Here is a 19,231-nt window from a genome sequence, read left to right as displayed (position 1 = left end):
AAACTGTGCGTATGATATTGATGCTGATCAAGAGAAATGAAGAAAACGGAACTAAATTGGAAGGTATATCCGAGCTCAAGTGCGCCCTCCTTTTTTCTAAAAACCCTATTTTACCGACACGTTCTCTGATATTTAAGGCTCACCTAGGCAGCTGGAATTGCTAGTCATTCCTGTTTTTCCAAATGTTTGTTTTCTTCCTGGACACTTCTTGCATGAACTTTGACCTTGTTCGTCCTGATAGGTGTCTGAAGGACAACGCTCACATAAACTACCAGGAACAAAATGGAACCCTGGCAAACAACCTGCAGAAAGGAGAAAGAACTCAGCCTAGAGACGGATCAATATTTTCAACTGGTCAACTCTCCATGGGTCAACTACAAATAAAATCCATAGGTATAACTTACCGCATTTACTACTTGACACATTGACTGAGCCCACGGTGCAACAGGGCGGCGGTATATTCCCACCACAGCAGGATCGCTTCTCTGATATGGTGGATGTATTGTACGTAGTATGAGTGCCATTTTGGGATATACTCGGAGTGTTGCTGTCGATAAATCCCTTATAACTTGCCGTCAGGGTACTTATACAATCTACAATCTTTGTTGAAATTTGACCATCTGCTACATTTGTTGATGCAGTGAATATCATCGGTATTGTAAAAAATATACTTTTCACTCCCTGTGGAGAGCTGAGTATATCTTTCCTGGTGACCACGACACCACTGCACTTTGGGTTAAATGAGAGAAGGCTGGGCATATGTTGAAAAAGAGAAGAAAACTGCACTTTGGTATTTGTTATGGTGCTATTTGTGAGTCCTCCGTCAATCTGATAGTGAAATGTAATGTCAACTTCGTAACATCTCATGATGTCGTAGTTAGCGATCAGCGAAGCTTCTGAAATAAAAAAAAAATATTAATACGAAATGGTTCATTTATACTCATGGTCTAAACGAGTAAGGGACTGGGTACAAACGCTTTTAAAACTCCATCCTACACATGTAGGTTGGTTGACGATTCCTACCTTATTAGGCATTTTTCAATTGAATTTCAAAAAACCCAAAACCAAAGCAATCGCTGCAATCAATCAGAAAAAAAAGGTTTACATCATCATTTGCTAAATGCTTGAAGCGCGGGAAAACGTGAATGACCAAGTCGCAATCGTTTTTAGTTTTGCATCTGATTGGTCGAGAGGATGACGTTAGATTTCTGGACCAATCACGAAGTAAAGTGTTGTAAAACCAAAGCGATCCCGGATTACTTTTGATACTCAATTGACTATTGTTCTATGTGAAATATATTTACAGATAAATTTTGGTTTTATCATCTGGATTGATAATGTAAATTGGCCACCGTAGAGAGTTTCAAAGCTGACGTTTCGGGCGTTAGCCTTTCGCCACTCGCTCTGATGAACGTCAGCTTTGAATCTCTTTACGTTGGTCAATTTGCATTATCAACTCAGTTTATGAAACTGAAATTATCTTTTTATACTCCCCCACCGACGCAGCACCACCTAATTGAAAGTCAATAGTGGACCTCAAAGAGTCACTCAAAGAAGAAATTTTATTGCAGGCGTATCCTTCTAACCAAACAAAGCTCTCTTTTAATGATTTTCGAAAGTGTACTGTGTCTCCGTATTAGGTCAATAACACTCGAATTTAGAAAATGCTGTTTCAGATGAATATATGTTCCATACGGTGAATTTTGCTTTTGAGACCTTGCATTTGAAAAAATTTGCTCGCCTAATTTCTTTGATCTCTATCGCGTCCATCACCTCCTCATTCCATGCAATGCATGGTTACCTTTACAAAGTGCACGTCGTGCGATCGGCTTGTTAATTAATGACGTCAGAAATTAATCCATTGCTATATTTAGTACGACAGCGACATTTTTATTCTAACAAAAAGCGACGGCGACATTTGTCCCTAACCAAACAGGCGACGGTAATGTTGGAAAACAATCAGGCGACAATTAATGAATTTATGTCCCTGTTTACAACCGAGTGCATCGACATGGCAATGCCAGGGTAGTATTCGACTTGATCTAGAAAAGCTAACAATTTAAAAATAGGTTATAGCGAGTTTACGCAAAATTTGGCTAAAGGCATCACCGGCTTGTTTTCCTGTTTTCCATAGCTGTGCGACGCACGAATGATGGAACGAAAGGCGCCATCAGCGCTGGGATACGTACAAATGTAAGCGGAAAATTTCGCCAGGAAGGTGCTCTTGAAAGGACGGGGTTCCAGAAGGGCTTGTAAATTAGGTCAGGCCTTTATTTAAACCTGGCATTGAGCTTAAAACTCAAAAGCCAAACGCTGACTACACTGAATTGTTTAATTTGTCTTCCTTCCTAGCATATTTTGATGCAATTAAGAAGGTGCCTTCTTAACATGTAAATTTGTCTCTTAAAATGTTTTTGATGCTAAGGAATCATGTTATCTATGCTGATCTCGAAACGTAAAAACAACTTCTTGATAGCTTCAACGAAACTTTATTGCGTTTAGATAGCATTATAACCCCCCATTGTCTCGCCCTTCTCGGATGATAAAATCTTTTTCAGCTACCCTGTACAGTTCTCGTAATCAAACAGTTAAAAAATTTAAAAAATGCTACACTGAACTAAATAACGACATTTCCAAACACTAATGGTCGGTACAATCCGTAAGGAGAGACGTTAATTTACATGCGTTTCCGCTATGTTCCATCGACACGGCTTTTTAAAATTTAGACATACAATGAATGTCACTTCTAGAGTATTCATTGCTTTGTTTTTAGTCTCTAAAATTAACGCTTACCCAACCCGTCAATTCAGACAGGCGGCTCTATTGAATTCTAGCATGTTATGTAAGATTTACCGAGTTTGCGAAAACCGCATCGTCGCGTTTGTACCAAAATAATAAAATTGCTATTGTTACTGTATTGTTACGTAAGGTGAACGAAGTTCAACAACGTAATCACAGGCATGAGACACTGAAATTTCACAATATACTTCCGCTACAAAAGTTTCGTCGATAATAGTATTAATTACGATTTTTTTGCAAGAAGAATGCTATAACAACTAACTTATCCATCAGCAAATAACGAATGAAATTTCTGGCATAACTTTTTTGGCAAGCATTTCTCGATACGTGCTTGAACACAATTCTTTGTTTACATCAAGCGCATGAAGTCACTCCTGAATTAAGGAAGCCCGCAGGGATGTAAGGAATCAGAGCGGCTTTCGAACACAAAAACAATCATTCGCTCCTCGTATCATTTATTACCAATCTTACACAGGCTTTTTCATGTCAAGAACCAATACAGAGTAATGCAAAACTACAGAAGTAACAACAAACAGCGATAACGTTCGCGAATGCTATCGCAGCAATACGTATTCACGCGAAGTAGTTCGTTTGCTGATGTATGACTATTGGAAATAACAACCATAAAGATCTTTGGTAACAGTTGAGCAATGTAGTTATTTCTTCTATGATAAGCCAATCTCCCATGGCGGGGGGATTTATCGGTCGGACAATATCAAATACTCATGTTCCTACAAGCACATCAATAAATTCTTACTAACCTGATGTAGATAGTGTTTGAATAAAAAACATAAACAAAGTTGAAGACAACACGAATGTTCTTTTATCGTACATCCTCTGTATCCTGGTCAGCCGATTTGAAGAGCGTTTAAAATATTCAAGTTCCGACCCTCCTCTCTTGCAAACGTTCTATAAATTATCTTGCGGGTTATTTCATCTATATATCTACTTCCTTTTCGGGTCCAGTCTCTTTACTTTGCCTTGTTTCCTTGATATGCCATCCGCTCCAATACTTTTCACTTCTCTGATTGGCTTGTGACCATTTTTTCATTTTTTTTTTAAACTTCGCTTTGCTGAGTCTTTGTAAGGCTTGTCGTGGAACCCAATCCTTCTTCGGTCAATTTCTTAGACACATAAATTATCTCTAATTCTTTTTGACACTTTTGATGTTTGACGTCGGAACTAGAACTGAATTTAGCAAGTGCTCTTTCAGAAGAATACATGTTCCATACGGTGAATTTTGCTTTTGAAACCTTTCAGTTGAAAAAATTTGTTCGCCTAATTTCTTTGATCTCTATCGCGTCCATCACTTCCTCATTCCATGCAATGCATGGTTACCTTTACAATCGTGCGTTGTCGTGCGATCGGCTTGTCAATCAATGACGTCAGAAATTAATCCATTGCTAAATTAGTACGACAGCGACATTTTTATTCTAACAAAAAGCGACATTTTTATTCTAACAAAAAGCGACAGCGACAGCGACATTTGTCTTTAACCAAATAGGCCACAGGAGTATTTGTAAACAATTAGGCGACATCAAAAACCTCCTTCGAAGGCCTAATTAATGCAACAATTAATGAATTTATGTCCCTGTTTAGAATTGAGGTTATCAAAGAGGCAATGCTAGGGTAGTAGCTATTTTCCATGGCTGTATGACGCACGAATGATGGAACGAAAGGCGCCATCAGCGCTCGGATACGTACAAATGTAAGCGGAAAATTTCGCCAGGAAGGCGCACTTAAAAGCATAAAGTTTTATAGGGACTTGTAAATTAGGTCCGGCTTTTATTTAAGCCCGGCGTTGAACTTAAAACTCAAAAGCCAAAAGCTGACTGCATTGAATTCTTTAGTTTTTCTTCCTTCCTAGCATATTTTGATGCAATTAAGAAGGTGCCTTCTCAACATGTAAATTTGTCTCTCAAAATGTCTGTGATGCTAAGGTCTAAGGAGTCGTGTTATCTTTGCAAGTGTCGAAATGTAAAAACAGCTCATTGATAGCTTTAACGAAACTCTATTACTTTAAGATAACATTATAACCACCCGTTGTCTCGCCGTCTCGGATGATCGCGGATTCTTAATTGACTCTGTGCAAAGGATGAGATCCAAAGTCTCTCTTACCTGCAGTCGATTTACTTGGTATAACGAAGAAGAAGAAGACGAAGACTATTAAAGTTAAAAATCGCATCAAAACTCCTTTCGAAATCATCATCCTTGCAGTGGTTTTTAGTTCAATAAACAACGATTTCACAAGTTGAGGCACATCAATTAGCCAGAAATGACCTCTAGGTCTTTCCTTAAAAAGGAATGGGGTTGACTCCTAGCGACTTAAGCAGCACAAAAGAATCTTAGGCTCAAGCAAACTTAAACATACAAATAATACTGGAGCATGCCAGAACAGTTTCTTTTTAAATCTAAATTTTTTTGTTTAGGAATGTGTTCATAGAGAGTAGCTGACGCAACACCACTTACTGGAAAGTCAATGTCGGACCGTAATATTAATCAATCACTCCAAGTAGAAATTTTATTACAGACCTATCCTTCTAACTAAACAAAGCTCTCTTTCAGGCGAATTTTTCGAAAGTGTACTGTGTCCTCGTATTAGGTCAATAACACTCGAATTCAGCAAACGTTCTTTCAAATGAATGAATGTTCCATACGGTGGATTTTGCTTTTTGAAACCTTGCTGTTGAAAAAAGTTCTTCGCCTCAATTCTTAGATCTCTAACGCGTTCATCAGTTCCTCATTTCCTGCAATGCACGGTTACCTTTACAACTCTATTCCTAGTGACGACTACAAGTAATTCGATTAGGAAGAGAGAATATTTTTTGACCAGTCAATGCGTTGATTATCTAATAAAAATGTAAAATGGCGCAACCGGATATTTATGCCTAATATTGGTATGAAAATATTAGATAGAAATTCAGCTTGTGTAAGACTGTTGTAGCAAATAATAAAAAGCATCAATGTGTAAACTAGCCAAGTTGATTTGCTACATGTTGTTGTTAGGGTTTAAACAGATTTCAAACTAGGATATTTAGTTCCCCAAAGACACTGAAAAATATAATTGCGACACATTGCAAAACGGCTGCCTGTTAGATTCCGGATTACTTAGTCAACAAGAATTCCACAAGTTTCTAACTTATGTGTGACGTCAAATTAATATATTGCCAAATTCAGTGTGACAGCGATATTTTTATTCTAACAAAAAGCGACAGCGACATTTGTCCCTAACCAAGTAGGCCACAGGGGTGTTTGTAAACAATTAGGCGACATCAAAAACCCCCTTCGAAGGCCTCATTAGTACAACAATTAATGAAATTATGTTCCTGTTTGGAATCGAGCGCATCAAAAAGGCAAAGCTAAGGTAGTATTTGACTAGATCTAGAAAAGCCAACAATTTAAAAATAGGTTATAGTAAGTTTATGCAAAATTTGGCCGTGGTCATCACCAGCTTGTTGTCCTATTTTCCATAGCTGTATACGACGCAGAATGATGGAACGAAAGGCGCCATGCATCAGAGCTTCAATACAAATGTAAGCGAACAATTTCGCCAGAAAAGCGCACTTGAAAGTACGGGGTTCCGGAAGGACATGTAAATTAGGTCCGGCTTTTATTCAAACGCGGCCTTTAACTTAAAACTCAAAAGCCAAACGACGCTGACTACATTGGATTCTTTAGTTTGTCTTCCTTCCTAGCATATTTTTGATGCAATTAAGAGGGTGCCTTGTCAACATGTAAAATTTGTGCAAAGGATAACAGTCAAAGTGTCTCTTACCTGCTGTCGATTGGCTTGATATAACAAAGACAAAGACGAATACATGTAAAATCAGCATCAAAGTTCCTTCCGTACACATCATCTTTGCAGTGGTTTTTAGTTTAGAAAACAACACTTCCACATATTTAAGATTATCACTTAGCCGGAAATGACCTTTAGGTGGACTCGGCTCATAACGGCTTGAACAATGAAACAGATCTGAAACAAATCTGAAACAAATCTGAACCCTTTAACTCCCATGAGTGACCAAGACAGAATTTCTCCTTACAATATCAATGCAATATCAACTAGATAAGTAATGAGAATAAAGAAAAATATCAATTTGAGAATAATTAGTTGATCCAATACTAAATTCTTTGAACTAGCATTACAAGAATTGTATGATTGACTGTAAGGAGAATTACAAATTTGATCTGGGAGTTACAGGGTTAAGCGCACACGAACTTAAAGATACCACTAACAATGGAGCATGTCAGACGAGTTTTTTCTTTTTTTTTTTTTTTCCTATTTTTTATTTAGGAAAGAGGGTGGGGAGGGGTGGATAAGGGGTTCCTGATCCACTTTTACGCACTATTTTGGAAAAAAATTATCGCGTCTTGTTCACTTCAAACAGCGATTCACGAAATGCGTCACGAAAACTCTAAATCCCTCTTCTTGTGTGCAAGGTTTCGGGAAAATCTTGAGGCTGTGACGATATTAAAGAAAACATGTTAAACTTACCGTTAACAAAAGCCCACATTAAGTCTCGGCGATCACATCTCCACCACTGTTTGACGCAAGAACACACAAAATTTGGAACCTTTGGCTCGATAACCAAGAGAAGTTTTGATAGTGATTAATTTTACCAACAAAATTTAAAAAAATATATTAAAGCTACTTTAGAAGTTATTTTGAAGTACCAAAGCTTTAGGATTTAATGGGTCAAAATTCATTTTTTAAAATTACGATAACGCAATTTTCGAAGGCGTTCAAAGTGTCGTATCACGGTTAGCGCGTAAGAATGGGTCCTAGTTCTTTCGCGCATGTTCAAATCTCAATTATACTGCTACATACGAATGGAGCAAGAAATTCGCTTTATTTTGGTATATAATTCGTCTAGTTTGCGACCGATTTAGATGTTGACAAGTTGGAGTACTCTCACTGGTTTTGCTCCCAGTCTTCTGCGGATCCGTAAAAGCTTTGGGAGAAGGATCAAAGGGTCCAAAAACAGGATATTCCGGCCATTCGTTACCTTCGTACATGCAGTATTAGCAAGTAAGTAGTCTCTTAAATAATAATAATAATAATAATAATTATAATAATAACAACTATAAAAAGAAATAGAAAAGTAAATCTAACCTACTTATGGTAAACAAATATATAAATACACGAGTTAAGAATATCATATTAGGGACCATTAAAAACATATGAATCTCACTCGAGGTCCATATCTATTTCTAATAATAATAATAATAATAATAATTACAAAAAATAAATGTAAAATGCATTAAAAGTTATAAAATGATGTATATAGATCTACTATATGTGAATTCTAATCAAATTTTGTGAAATCAAAATATTCTAATGGATAGATAAAGTATAAAGAATAATGATAAAGATCCTATTCTATCACATATATATATATATATATGTATATATAAATGTGGGGGTAGAGTCTACCTTGGCATAAAGTGCTCAATACTGTGGTAGCAGAGCTGAGTATATATAAGTGAAAGAATCAAAGAGGACGCATCGATTCTCTGTTACTCTGAGTTTCGCGCCTAAGCCTAAGCTTAAGCGCTCGTCAGCCAATTACAAAGGGGCGAGTTTCATAAGGTGACACGTGACCAGTCCTCGTCATCGCCAGAATAACAGGTAATTTAGTGTTAACAACTAAGTTGAAAACGTAAATTTGCCACCGTAAAGACTTTAAAGGCTGACGTTTCGAGCGTTGGCGTACAATCGCTTTGACGAATATAAAGTTATAGTTTCAAAATCCTTGTTGAGGACTGAGGTTAACAAGTTTGCCACAGATTGTTGGTGAGAACTGTATAGACTTTCTGTATCGCTAACAGTGAAGACAGATACGCTACTTTCGGTAAACATCGCTCTTCTCGTAGCTCGTCACGCACAGGTAAATATTGCGGGCTCTAATGGCTGTAGCTCCTAAATGGAGAATGTCGGGAGAAAATGATGTTTTATCAACATTTACCGCACATTCCTGGTATCAACGTAAACTCTTTTAGCCGGTCAGTATACGAATTCTCTAACAAAGAATAAAGCTTTTTTGTTTTTGCTTTTGAGTAGCGCCATTCTAGAGAGTTTACTTATGTTACGCAAACAGATTAAAGGTAATCTTCCTGGCTGAATTCTGACAGAAATTCCTCTACTGTTTTCAGGTAATGAAAGAACATGAAGAAACGAAAGAAGTCTCCAAACGAGCGCAGTTGTTATTGAGAGAGGAGACAGCCGCACTTCTCCTGATGGATGTAAGAGTGGTGAATTTATGATGTTGAGCACGACAACTAATTAACTAAAGCGTGATAAAGTGCGTCTTGATTGAGTGTCGCGAAACCAAAACCGAAGTATTACAACAACCAATCAGAAGAAGGATAACATTTTAAGAGCCAATGAGAACTCAGAGTAAAAACTACCAAATTGTCTAAAGCGCGGGAAAATGCGGGCGACCAGGTCGTGATTTGTTTTATTTTTGCATCTGATTGGTCGTGGAAGTAACGCGAGTTTTCTGCATCAATAACAGTGTGAAGTAAAGCAAAAACAATGTAATTTCAGACTACTTCGATACTCAATAGAAAAATTGCTCTATACAAGGCTACATGAGTTCGAAGATGTCTGCTGTTTTCCGTTTATAACGACTTTGTAGAGGAAGCCTTTTGATAAACTATCGTACGCGCTTCCTTTATCCTACACAATTGATGCAGATAACTAGCACGATTGGGTGTTAATTTCATTCTTGGGATTCATCAGCCTGCAGTGCAGACATCTTATCGTAGAAAGCGTGTTAGCGCTACAAGGGATGGTCCTGTCCTCCGGGCAGTCATGTTTGATTATAATCATTGTTCCTTTCAATGCTGCCTTGTTTGATATAGAATTGGAATCGAAATAGAGGGGAGGGGATGGGTAATTGCCACCCTCCCCTCCCCTCCGATTTCCTATCGCCAACCGCCGGTATGAAGAGTTTTCTATCCTCGAGCTTTAAAACATCAAAATTTAAACTAGGGACAATTTTCTAAAATCATACTCGCCTGAGTTAATAAAGGGCCTTTTTGGACACTGTATCAATAGAGTCATGTTTGAAATCAGTTGTTTTGCTCACTACAGAAGATAGAGCGAAGAAAATTCCTCTTTTCTCCGAGTGAAGAAACATAATAAAAGACTAAAAATAAGCAGCCGCTGCAAGGACGAAACCACTGACACTGGAGCATGCCAGACAAGTTCTTTATTAATTTTAAGATTTTTTTATTCAGGGAAGGGGGAGATGGAAGAGGGGTTCCTGATCCACTTTTACGCACTATTTTAGAAAAAAAAACCATCGCGTCTCGTACACTTCAAACAGCGATTCGCGCGTCACGACAACTCCAAATCTCTCTTCTTGTGTGCAAGGTTTTAAGAAAATCTTGAGGTTGTGATCACTTTAAAGAAAAAATTCACGGGTTACGCATATTTCAGGAGGTAAGTCACGCTTCACGCCGGCTCATAAGTTTACGAGTCACGCTCGCCTTTCTTTAAAATTTACGCATCAAATTATTATTTTGGCCTTATCACAAGTCTACCCTGTGTATAAAGGGGGATAAGTTTCTGAAGAAGCCCTAGTGCTGCGTCAGTGGGGCTGTGTAACAAGATAATGTTATTTTATCAACTGAGTTGATAATAGAAATTGGCCACTGTAAAGAGTTTGTAAGCTGACGTTTCGAGCGTTTCGCCCATTCGCTCCGACTTAAGACTGAACTTCGGAAATTTAGCTTAGAAAGCCTTAAGCCTGTGTATGGTCGCCCCCTACCGAAAAACAAACAAACGAAAACAAAACAAAACAAAATAAGAATCAGGAAATAGGCCTTTAAGATAAGGATGGTAAACTGCTTTGCCCAGGTTTCGATTTTTCTTTCATTCGCTTGTTGAAGAGAGTAAATTGTGGGCAATGGCCTTCGAATCACAGCAATTATTTGCACAAATCCCTTTTTGTAACTCAATTCATGAGAACCTGCCAACTTCCATTGACTTCCTTATCTTCAACGGAATGTTTGCGGCGGCGTTAAGATGACGTGACACGAGGTAGCGCTGTCACAAAATACCTTCGCATCACAGTCGAACCTTTCCTAGCAACCACTTCTCAGTGGTGGCAATTTTTTTACTATGTTAGGGGCCTTTCATAAGCGATAACTTTTTTCATGCGATTACCTTTGTAACAATATACCTGTCAACTTTTGTGAAGTCCTGGACGTGACATTTTACCTTAAAAATATGTCGCATAGTACCATATGATAACCGAAAACTTGCTTCCATTTTCGAAGGCGTTCCGAAGAGATCCGAAGCAACCTCCTTTTCAGTTTCTCCATTTTGGACATAGATACTCGTGAGTCAGCATTCTAAATAAACTCAAGAAGGTTCAAGCTTATTGTATTCCTAAACTATAACTGATGCAAATGTTTTAAATCCAGGGCCCAGTTGTGTAAAGGGCGGATAATGATATGCAATGGATAAATCGCTCTCCAACGGAGAAGTGATAGAGAAACGTATAGCGTTATCCACCAGATAGAGATTTATCCAGTGAATAGCGTTATCCGAGCTTCGAAAAACCGGGGCTAGATGTGCGCCGTAAGAGATGGTAAACACATCCAGTCATTCGCGAAATTCCAACTAAAAATAAATATTCATTTTTTTAAATCTACGTCCTCTTTGGTGTTGCCGTCCTAACTGCTAAAGGTCCCTATTTTATTTGTTGGGAAGAAAACGGAGTTTTATCAGCCACTGACGTCTCCATCGCCTCTCAAATGCACACTACCTCAAATCCCAAGCGGTGACCCCAGCAGCCTCCAATGTCTTCGGAGTGGATAATCTCTGACTCGCTTGCGTTCGCCATATCCAGTGTTGACATACTTACCAACAGTAACAAATCCGGAAACCTGTTAAGATAAAGACTAAAAGGGTGAGTAAAGTACTAAATGTTGTTTGTAAAGAGTTTGAAGCTGCTTTCAAAACAGAACCGTAGTTAGAGGAAGCCAGCATCCGACAACGGACGATGAACTGCACAAATTGTACTTGTAAAGGGCTTGCCTGTTAAGAGAAATGACAACTGGAAACACCTCTACGTTCACAAGCTGATAAACGGCTGCAAGGAGACGGAAAATAGTTCAAAGTTTGCCATTTGCCATTATCACCATGCTACCAAGGTTAAAAGATGCTACGTGGGACTGTGAGAAAACAGTAATCTCTAACTCAGTTGTGTACGCCATATTCAATCTTGACATACTTACCAACAGAAAAAACTCCAGAGACCTATTAAGAAAAAGACTAAAAGGGTGAGTAAAGCACTAAATGTTGTTTGCAAAGAGTTTGCTTCTGATCTCTAAAATGCACGCTGCTTCAAATCCCAAGCGGCGACCCTTAGCAGCCTCAAATATCTAAGAGGTGGATAATCTCTAACTCACATGCGTACACCATATTCGATGTTGACATACTTACCAACAGCAACAACTCCAGAGACCTATTGGAATAAAGACTAGAAGGGTGAGTAAAGCACTAAATGTTGTTTATAAAGAGTTTGAAGCTTCTTTCAAAACAGAACCATAGTTAGAGGAGGCCAGCATCCGACAACGCATGTTGAACTGCACAAATTGTACTTGTAAAGGGCTATCCTGTTAAGAGAAGTAACAACTGGAAACACTTCTGCGTTCACAAACTGATAAACGGCTGAAATGAGAAGGAAATAGTTCAGATTTTGCCATACCATATTTTCAAGATTAAAAGATGCTATAAGGGAATCTGAGAGAATGTAGCATTTAAAGTTTACCCAGCAAAAATTTTAGCAATAAGCAACTTTAATTTACAATTGCCAAGCACGTTGCAGAATTCGAGTCAATCCAAAGAAGTCAACGACTGAGTTGATTTAAAGTGAGTACCTATAGTTAACAATTTAGATTTCCAATCTGAAAATCTATCTTGTATAAATTTTGCAGCAGACGATTCAGATCTCTTAACAGAGCTCTGAATTGTGGATATAAGTAATGCACATTTAGGATTTCTGACTGCAGCATTAAATCCGAAATGTACATCTTTGGTGAAAAACACATCTCGGAGAGTTAACAATCTGCAATACGGGTCAGCAGTTCTCAACTGGTCTGACGGCGGTAAGACTGGGGCTTATGGTGAATATAGCCCCATTCTCTTTCGTCCACACCGAAACACCTGATGAAGGGGAATAAAATGAACACTGTCGAAGACAATTTCAAAAGTGGAGTCTTTTGAAAACGCCCAATTTCTTTTGTGGACAAGTAAAAACGGATGCTTCTCAAAATGGTGACGTGTAAAACAACACTCTGTCGCTTTCATAAGTGTTTTCGGACATTTAGTGTGGACGGAAATGGGAAGGGGGTAGGGGAGGGGAGAGTAACAAACTGTATCCATCGATACTTTTCAAAGTTACTGTTTTTGGGAGTCGACTCCAGTCTCCTTCGAAGTCTTTGCTTGTTGGTCACGCAACGCGCTCTCTGAGAGAGAACACGTGTTGCGTGAAAAGACCAGGAGATAGAGTAGACTCTACAACACGTGACTACTTACCACAAAGTGGGTTTTCGCGGATGAGCACTGTAAGATTATGGGGATCAGCTGAGCAGTCTTTCTCTGGTACTTTACTTGCACTGTTAAGTGCCTCTCTCCAATCATGGGCAGTCTCTGTGCACTGAGTACTCAAGCACTTCTTTCCTCCATCGACAGATTCTGAATTCTTGATGCAATATTTCACGGCTTCATCATAAATTGCTAAGACGTTCTTACACGGGTCACCAGAAATGAGTTTGATTCTGGCTGTGTTTTCCGTTATTCCACTTGGGTCGCTGTCCGTCACGCGTATTTGTAAATCAAATACTTCACCTTGCTTGAGGACAAAGTCTTGCGTTACCCTTATTCGTCCAGTAAATCGATGAATGCAGAAATAATTTTCTGGTTTGACAACACCTGCCTTAAAACAGAGATCGACTAACATTTGAGGACAGAGCTCAGGTTGTGTACACTGAGAATCAACTTCAACACGACGCCGCTTTCGCCTTGACACCTCGCGTGACAGTAGTCGTGGCTGTGTGACATTATCTACGTAAAACTTAAATGGTCGAACAAGGGAAGCCAGAACTGCAATGACAGTAACATTCACGACTATCGTTTCGTTGTTGATGTTTTCAGGCAGGAAAACTACTTGGTCGTTAACTTGCAGAGGATTTGTATCTAAAAAGAAAACGAAACAAGTCTCAAATGTTTGATAGGAAAGGAAAGGTGTATGAAAAGTCAAATGAACCTTAGCGCAGTTTTGTTGCTGCCATACCTGTGCAGTTGGCTTGGTTTGTCATTCTTGTCTTACCAAATGTTCCTGTATTAACTGGACAAGTCTTACAATATTTTTGTCCATGTTCATCCTGATAAGTGTCAGAAGGACAAGAGACACACGAACGGCTGGTGACGAAGTGAAATCCAGGCAAACAACCTGAAAAAATGATACAATTTGTGTGAAACGTTTGAGAAAAAAACACAAAGATTCTGTCCAGTGTCAAAGAATTTTTCAAGGAGAGGGATTAAGGGACGAGGACACTGTTAGGAAGGGAAGTCAGAACTGTAGTAAAAGTAACATTTGCGATCTTTCGTTGTTGATGTTTTCAGGCAGGAAAACTACTTGGTCGTTAACTTTCAGAGCATTGTGTCTAAAAAGAAAAAGAAGCAATCTCGAATGTTTGATAGGAAAGGAAAGGCGTATGAAAAGTCAAACGAACCTTAGCTCAGTTTTGTTGCTGCCATACCTGTGCAGTTGGCCTTGTTTGTCATTCTTGTCTTACCAAATGTTACTGTATTAGCTGGACAAGTCTTACAAGACTTTTGTCCTTGTTCATCCTGATAAGTGTCAGAAGGACAAGGAACACACGAACGGCCGGTGACGAAGTGAAATCCAGGCAAACAACCTAAAAAAAGTAACACAATTTGTGTAAAATTTTGGAGGAAAAAAAAAAAAACAAGATTCTGTCCAGTGTCAAGGAGAGATATGAAGGGACGAGGACACTGTTGGGAATTTTCCGCGCTTGCTTTTAGTGCAAATACCGCGGCACAAACCATGTGTATCATTTTATTGATGGAATATTTATTTCTTTCAAAATAGAAATGAAAATCCTTACCGCAACTAGTATTTGAAACCTTGATTGAGCCAACGGCACAGCAGGGCGGCGGTTTATCCCCACCACAGCATGACTTCTTCTCCAATGAAGATGGTTGGTTAATTTGGTATGTGGTTTTGTTTTGAGTTATGTTTGGAGCACTTCGGTCTATATCTCCTTTTAAGGAGACATTTGCAGCGTTTACACAGGTTGTAACATTTATAGCCACTTGATCATTAGCTATGTTATTTGATGCTGTAAAAGTAAGTGGTACTCGGAAGTAAACAAGACTAACTCCTGGTGGAGATGATGTTATATTTCCGATTCTGACAATCACCTCTTTGCATTGTTGAAGAGAACTATATAGATTGTACACTGTCAGAAAAGGTCTTTGAAACTCCTGTGTGACATCTCTGGTGGTGTTGACCGTAAGGCCTCCTGGAATTTGGTACTTGAATATGACGTTAATTATATAGCATCGTTTGACGTCGTAGTTACCAATCGATGGAGGGTCTATAAGGAAGCACGAAATACAGTGAGAAGGGACCGGCCCCCCGGTGGGGGTTAGTAAATTTTATCGTGACAGAGTCAAGTCTTCCGACCCCCCCCCACCCCACCCCCGCCCCCGTGATAAATATTGACCAGTTGGAGCCCGTCAAAACTCAGTTCCTGATTATTCATGGTCAATGGAGCAATTTTCAATTGACTTTCGAAAAAATCTAAGATTGCTTTCGTTTCACTAAACTTTACTCTGCAATTGGTCCAGAAAGTCACACCATCCTCTCAACCAATCAGATACGAGACGCACACTGAAGAAGTTTGGTTATTTTCACTTAGAGTTCTTATTGGCTACTAATAATGTAAACCATAAAATTTACCTGTAGGCTCTGTAACGTTCTTATGGTCCCCCTCCCTCATTAGCCGTTAACCGGCAGTCAAAACTCTATAGTCCCCCCCTTTATAAACTGATGCCCCCCTGGAAGCCATGTTTTCTATCTCAAAGCCGCCCCCCTCTCCCCAATCTCATGATGTCGTAGTTGGAGATCAGCGAAGCTTCTGAAATCAAAGAAAAGTATTACTACGAAATGGTTCATTTATGATCATGGTCTAAACGAGTAAGGGACTGGGTACAACCGCTTTTAAAATTTGACCATACATATATAGGCTGTGTGGCGATTCACACCTTATAGGGCAGTTTTCAATTGAGTGTCAAAAAACCCAAAACCAAAGTAATCGCTGCAACCAATCAGAAAAAAGGGTCTACATCATCATTTGCCAACTGGAAAACGCGAATGACCAAGTCGCGATTGTTTTTAGTTTTGCATCTGATTGGTCGACAAGATGGTGTTAGATTTCTGGACCAATCGCAGATTAAAGTGCAGTAAAACCAAAGCGATCCCGGATTATTTTTGATACTCAATTGACTATTGTTTATATGAAATAACATGAAGGCCTTTTACAGATGAATTTTGGTTTTATCAACTGAGTTGATAATGGAAATTGGCCACCGTAAAGAGTTTCAAACCTGACGTTTCGGGCATTAGCCTTTCGCCACTCGCTCTGATGAACGTCAGCCTTGAATCTCTCTATCTCTCCTAATCTCTTTACGGTTGCCAATTTCCATTATCAAATCAGTTGATAAAACTGAAATTATCTTGTTATACTCCCCTACCGACACAGACGGTAGACACCAACGTGAAAGTCAATAGCGGACTTCAAAGAATCGTTCAAAGAAGAAATCTTATTTCAGAACTGTCGTCAGTTCTTACTAAACAAAGCTCTATTTTAACTGATTTTCGAAAGTGTGCTGCGTCCCCGTATTAGGTCAATAACACTCAAATTTGGCAAATGCTCTTTCAGATGAATAAATGTTCCATACGGTGGATTTTTCTTTTTGAAACTTTGCTGCTGAAAAAATTTCTTCGCCTAAATTCTTAGATCTCTATCGCGTCCATCACTTCCTCATTTCATGCAATACATGGTAACCTTTACAATTGTGCGTTGTCTTGCGATCGGCTTGTCAATTAATAACGTCAGAAATTACTCTATTGCAAAATTTGGTACGACAACGACATTTCTATTCTAACAAAACGCGACAGCGACAGCGACATTTGTCTTTAACCAAATAGGCCACAGGAGTGTTTATAAACAATTAGGCGACATCAAAAACCTCCTTCGAAGGCCTCATTAGTGCAACAATTAATGAATTTGTGTCCCTATTTAGAATTGAGCGCATCAAAGAGGCAATGCTAGGGTAGTATTCGACTAGATCTAGAAAAGCTAACGATTTGAAAAGAGGTTATAGCGAGTTTCCGCCAAATTTGGCCATAGGTATCACCGGCTTGTTGTCTTGTTCTCCATAGCTATATGACGCACGAATGATTGAGCGAAAGGCGCCATGCATCAGCGCTTTCATAAAAATGTAAGCGGAAAATTTCGTCAGGAAGACGCACTTGAAAGCACAAAGTTTTATAGGGACTTGTAAATTAGGTCCGGCTTTTATTTAAGCCTGGCGTTGAACTTAAAACTCAAAAGCCAAACGCTGACTACATTGAATTCTTTAGTTTGTCTTCCTTCCTAGCATACTTTGATGCAATTAAGAAGGTGCCTTCTCAACATGTACATTTGTCTCTCAAAATGTCTGTGATGCTAAGGAGTCATGTTATCCATGCAAGTGTCGAAATGTAAAAACAGCTCATTGATAACTTTAACGAAGCTCTATTACTGTAAGATAACATAACCACCCGTTGTCTCGCCCGTCTCGGATGATCGCGGATTCTTAATTGACTCTGTGCAAAGGATGACTACCAAAGTCTCTCTTACCTGCAGTCGATTTACTTGGCATAACGAAGAGGACGATTAAAGTTAAAAATAGCATCAAAACTCCTTTCGATTTTACTTTTTGAAACCTTGCTGTTGAAAAAAGTTCTTCGCCTAAATTCTTAGATCTCTAGCGCGTTCATCAGTTCCTCATTTCCTGCAATGCACGGTTACCTTTACAACTCCATTCCTAGAGACGACTACAAGTAATTCGATTAGGAAGAGAGAATATTTTTTGACCAGTCAATGCGTTGGTTGTCTAATAAAAATGTAAAATGGCGCAACCGGATGTTTGTGCCTAACATTGGTATGAAAATATTAGATAGAAATTCAGCTTGTGTAAGACTGTTGTAGCAAATAATAAAAAGTATCAATGTGTAAACTAGCCAAGTTGATTTGCTACATGTTGTTGTTAGGGTTTAAACAGATTTCAAACTAGGATATTTAGTTCCCCAAAGACACTGAAAAATATAATTGCGACACATTGCAAAACGGCTGCCTGTTAGATTCTGGATTATTTAGTCAACAAGAATTCCACAAGTTTCTAACTTATGTGCAAGTGACGTCAAAATTACTCTATTGTCAAATTCAGTGCGACAGCGATATTTTTAATCTAACAAAAAGCGACAGCGACATTTGTCCCTAACCAAATAGGCCACAGGGATGTTGGTAAACAATTAGGCGACATCAAAAACCCCCTTCGAAGGCCTCATTAGTGCAACAATTAAAGAAATTATGTTCCTGTTTGGAATCGAGCGCATCAAAAAGGCAAAGCTAAGGTAGTATTTGACTAGATCTAGAAAAGCCAACAATTTAAAAATAGGTTATAGTAAGTTTATGCAAAATTAGGCCGTGGTCATCATCAGCTTGTTGTCCTATTTTCCATAGCTGTATACGACGCAGAATGATGGAACGAAAGGCGCCATGCATCAGAGCTTCAATACAAATGTAAGCGGACAATTTCGCCAGAAAAGCGCACTTGAAAGTACGGGGTTCCGGAAGGACTTGTAAATTAGGTCCGGCTTTTATTCAAACGCGGCCTTAAACTTAAAACTCGAAAGCCAAACGACGCTGACTACTGGATTCTTTAGTTTGTCTACCTTCCTAGCATATTTTTGATGCAATTAAGAGGGTGCCTTGTCAACATGTAAAATTTGTGCAAAGTATAACACATAAAGTGTCTCTTACCTGCTGTCGATTGGCTTGATATAACAAAGAAAAAGACGAATACATCTAAAATCAGCATCAAAGTTCCTTTCGTACACATCATCTTTGCAGTGGATTTTAGTTTAACAAACAACAATTCCACATATTTAAGATTATCACTTAGCCAGAAATGACCTTTAGGTCTCTCCTTGAAAAGGAGTGAGGTTAACTTGTAACGGCTTGAAAAATGAAACAAATCTGAAACAAATCTGAAAAAAATCTGAAACAAATCTGAAACAAATCTGAAACAAATCTGAAACAAATCTGAAACAAATCTTAA

At 38.7% G+C, this 19,231-nt stretch overlaps 2 protein-coding genes across 4 annotated transcripts in view; both read right to left on the bottom strand.

Moving 5' to 3' along the window:
• Positions 1–6,769, bottom strand: part of LOC149044823 (uncharacterized) — a 20,623-nt gene extending 13,854 nt beyond the window's left edge. The window contains exons 1-3 of one of the 2 annotated variants that reach the window (XM_089207173.1): positions 6,575–6,769; positions 405–896; positions 144–302 (exon numbers count right to left, since the gene is read on the bottom strand). In XM_089207173.1, the coding sequence (XP_089063299.1) occupies positions 144–302; positions 405–896; positions 6,575–6,656 (733 nt within the window). In that variant the 5' untranslated portion in view covers positions 6,657–6,769. Of the gene's footprint in view, positions 1–143; positions 303–404; positions 897–3,560; positions 3,768–6,574 lie in introns of those variants that run through there. The other variant, XM_089207174.1, reaches the window with a different exon arrangement.
• Positions 1–19,231, bottom strand: part of LOC113669887 (uncharacterized) — a 20,260-nt gene extending 1,029 nt beyond the window's left edge. The window contains exons 1-5 of one of the 2 annotated variants that reach the window (XM_089207176.1): positions 18,934–19,231; positions 14,947–15,438; positions 14,578–14,736; positions 14,109–14,267; positions 13,352–14,011 (exon numbers count right to left, since the gene is read on the bottom strand). In XM_089207176.1, coding sequence (XP_089063302.1) covers positions 13,352–14,011; positions 14,109–14,267; positions 14,578–14,736; positions 14,947–15,438; positions 18,934–19,015 — 1,552 coding nt within the window. In that variant the 5' untranslated portion in view covers positions 19,016–19,231. Of the gene's footprint in view, positions 1–13,343; positions 14,012–14,108; positions 14,268–14,577; positions 14,737–14,946; positions 15,439–18,933 lie in introns of those variants that run through there. The other variant, XM_089207175.1, reaches the window with a different exon arrangement.

This window comes from Pocillopora damicornis, chromosome 5, assembly GCF_964200805.1.
Source record: "Pocillopora damicornis chromosome 5, jaPocDami1.2, whole genome shotgun sequence".
In the NCBI taxonomy this organism is placed as follows: Eukaryota; Metazoa; Cnidaria; class Anthozoa; order Scleractinia; family Pocilloporidae; genus Pocillopora; species Pocillopora damicornis.
This window is presented reverse-complemented; position numbering and strand designations above follow the sequence as displayed.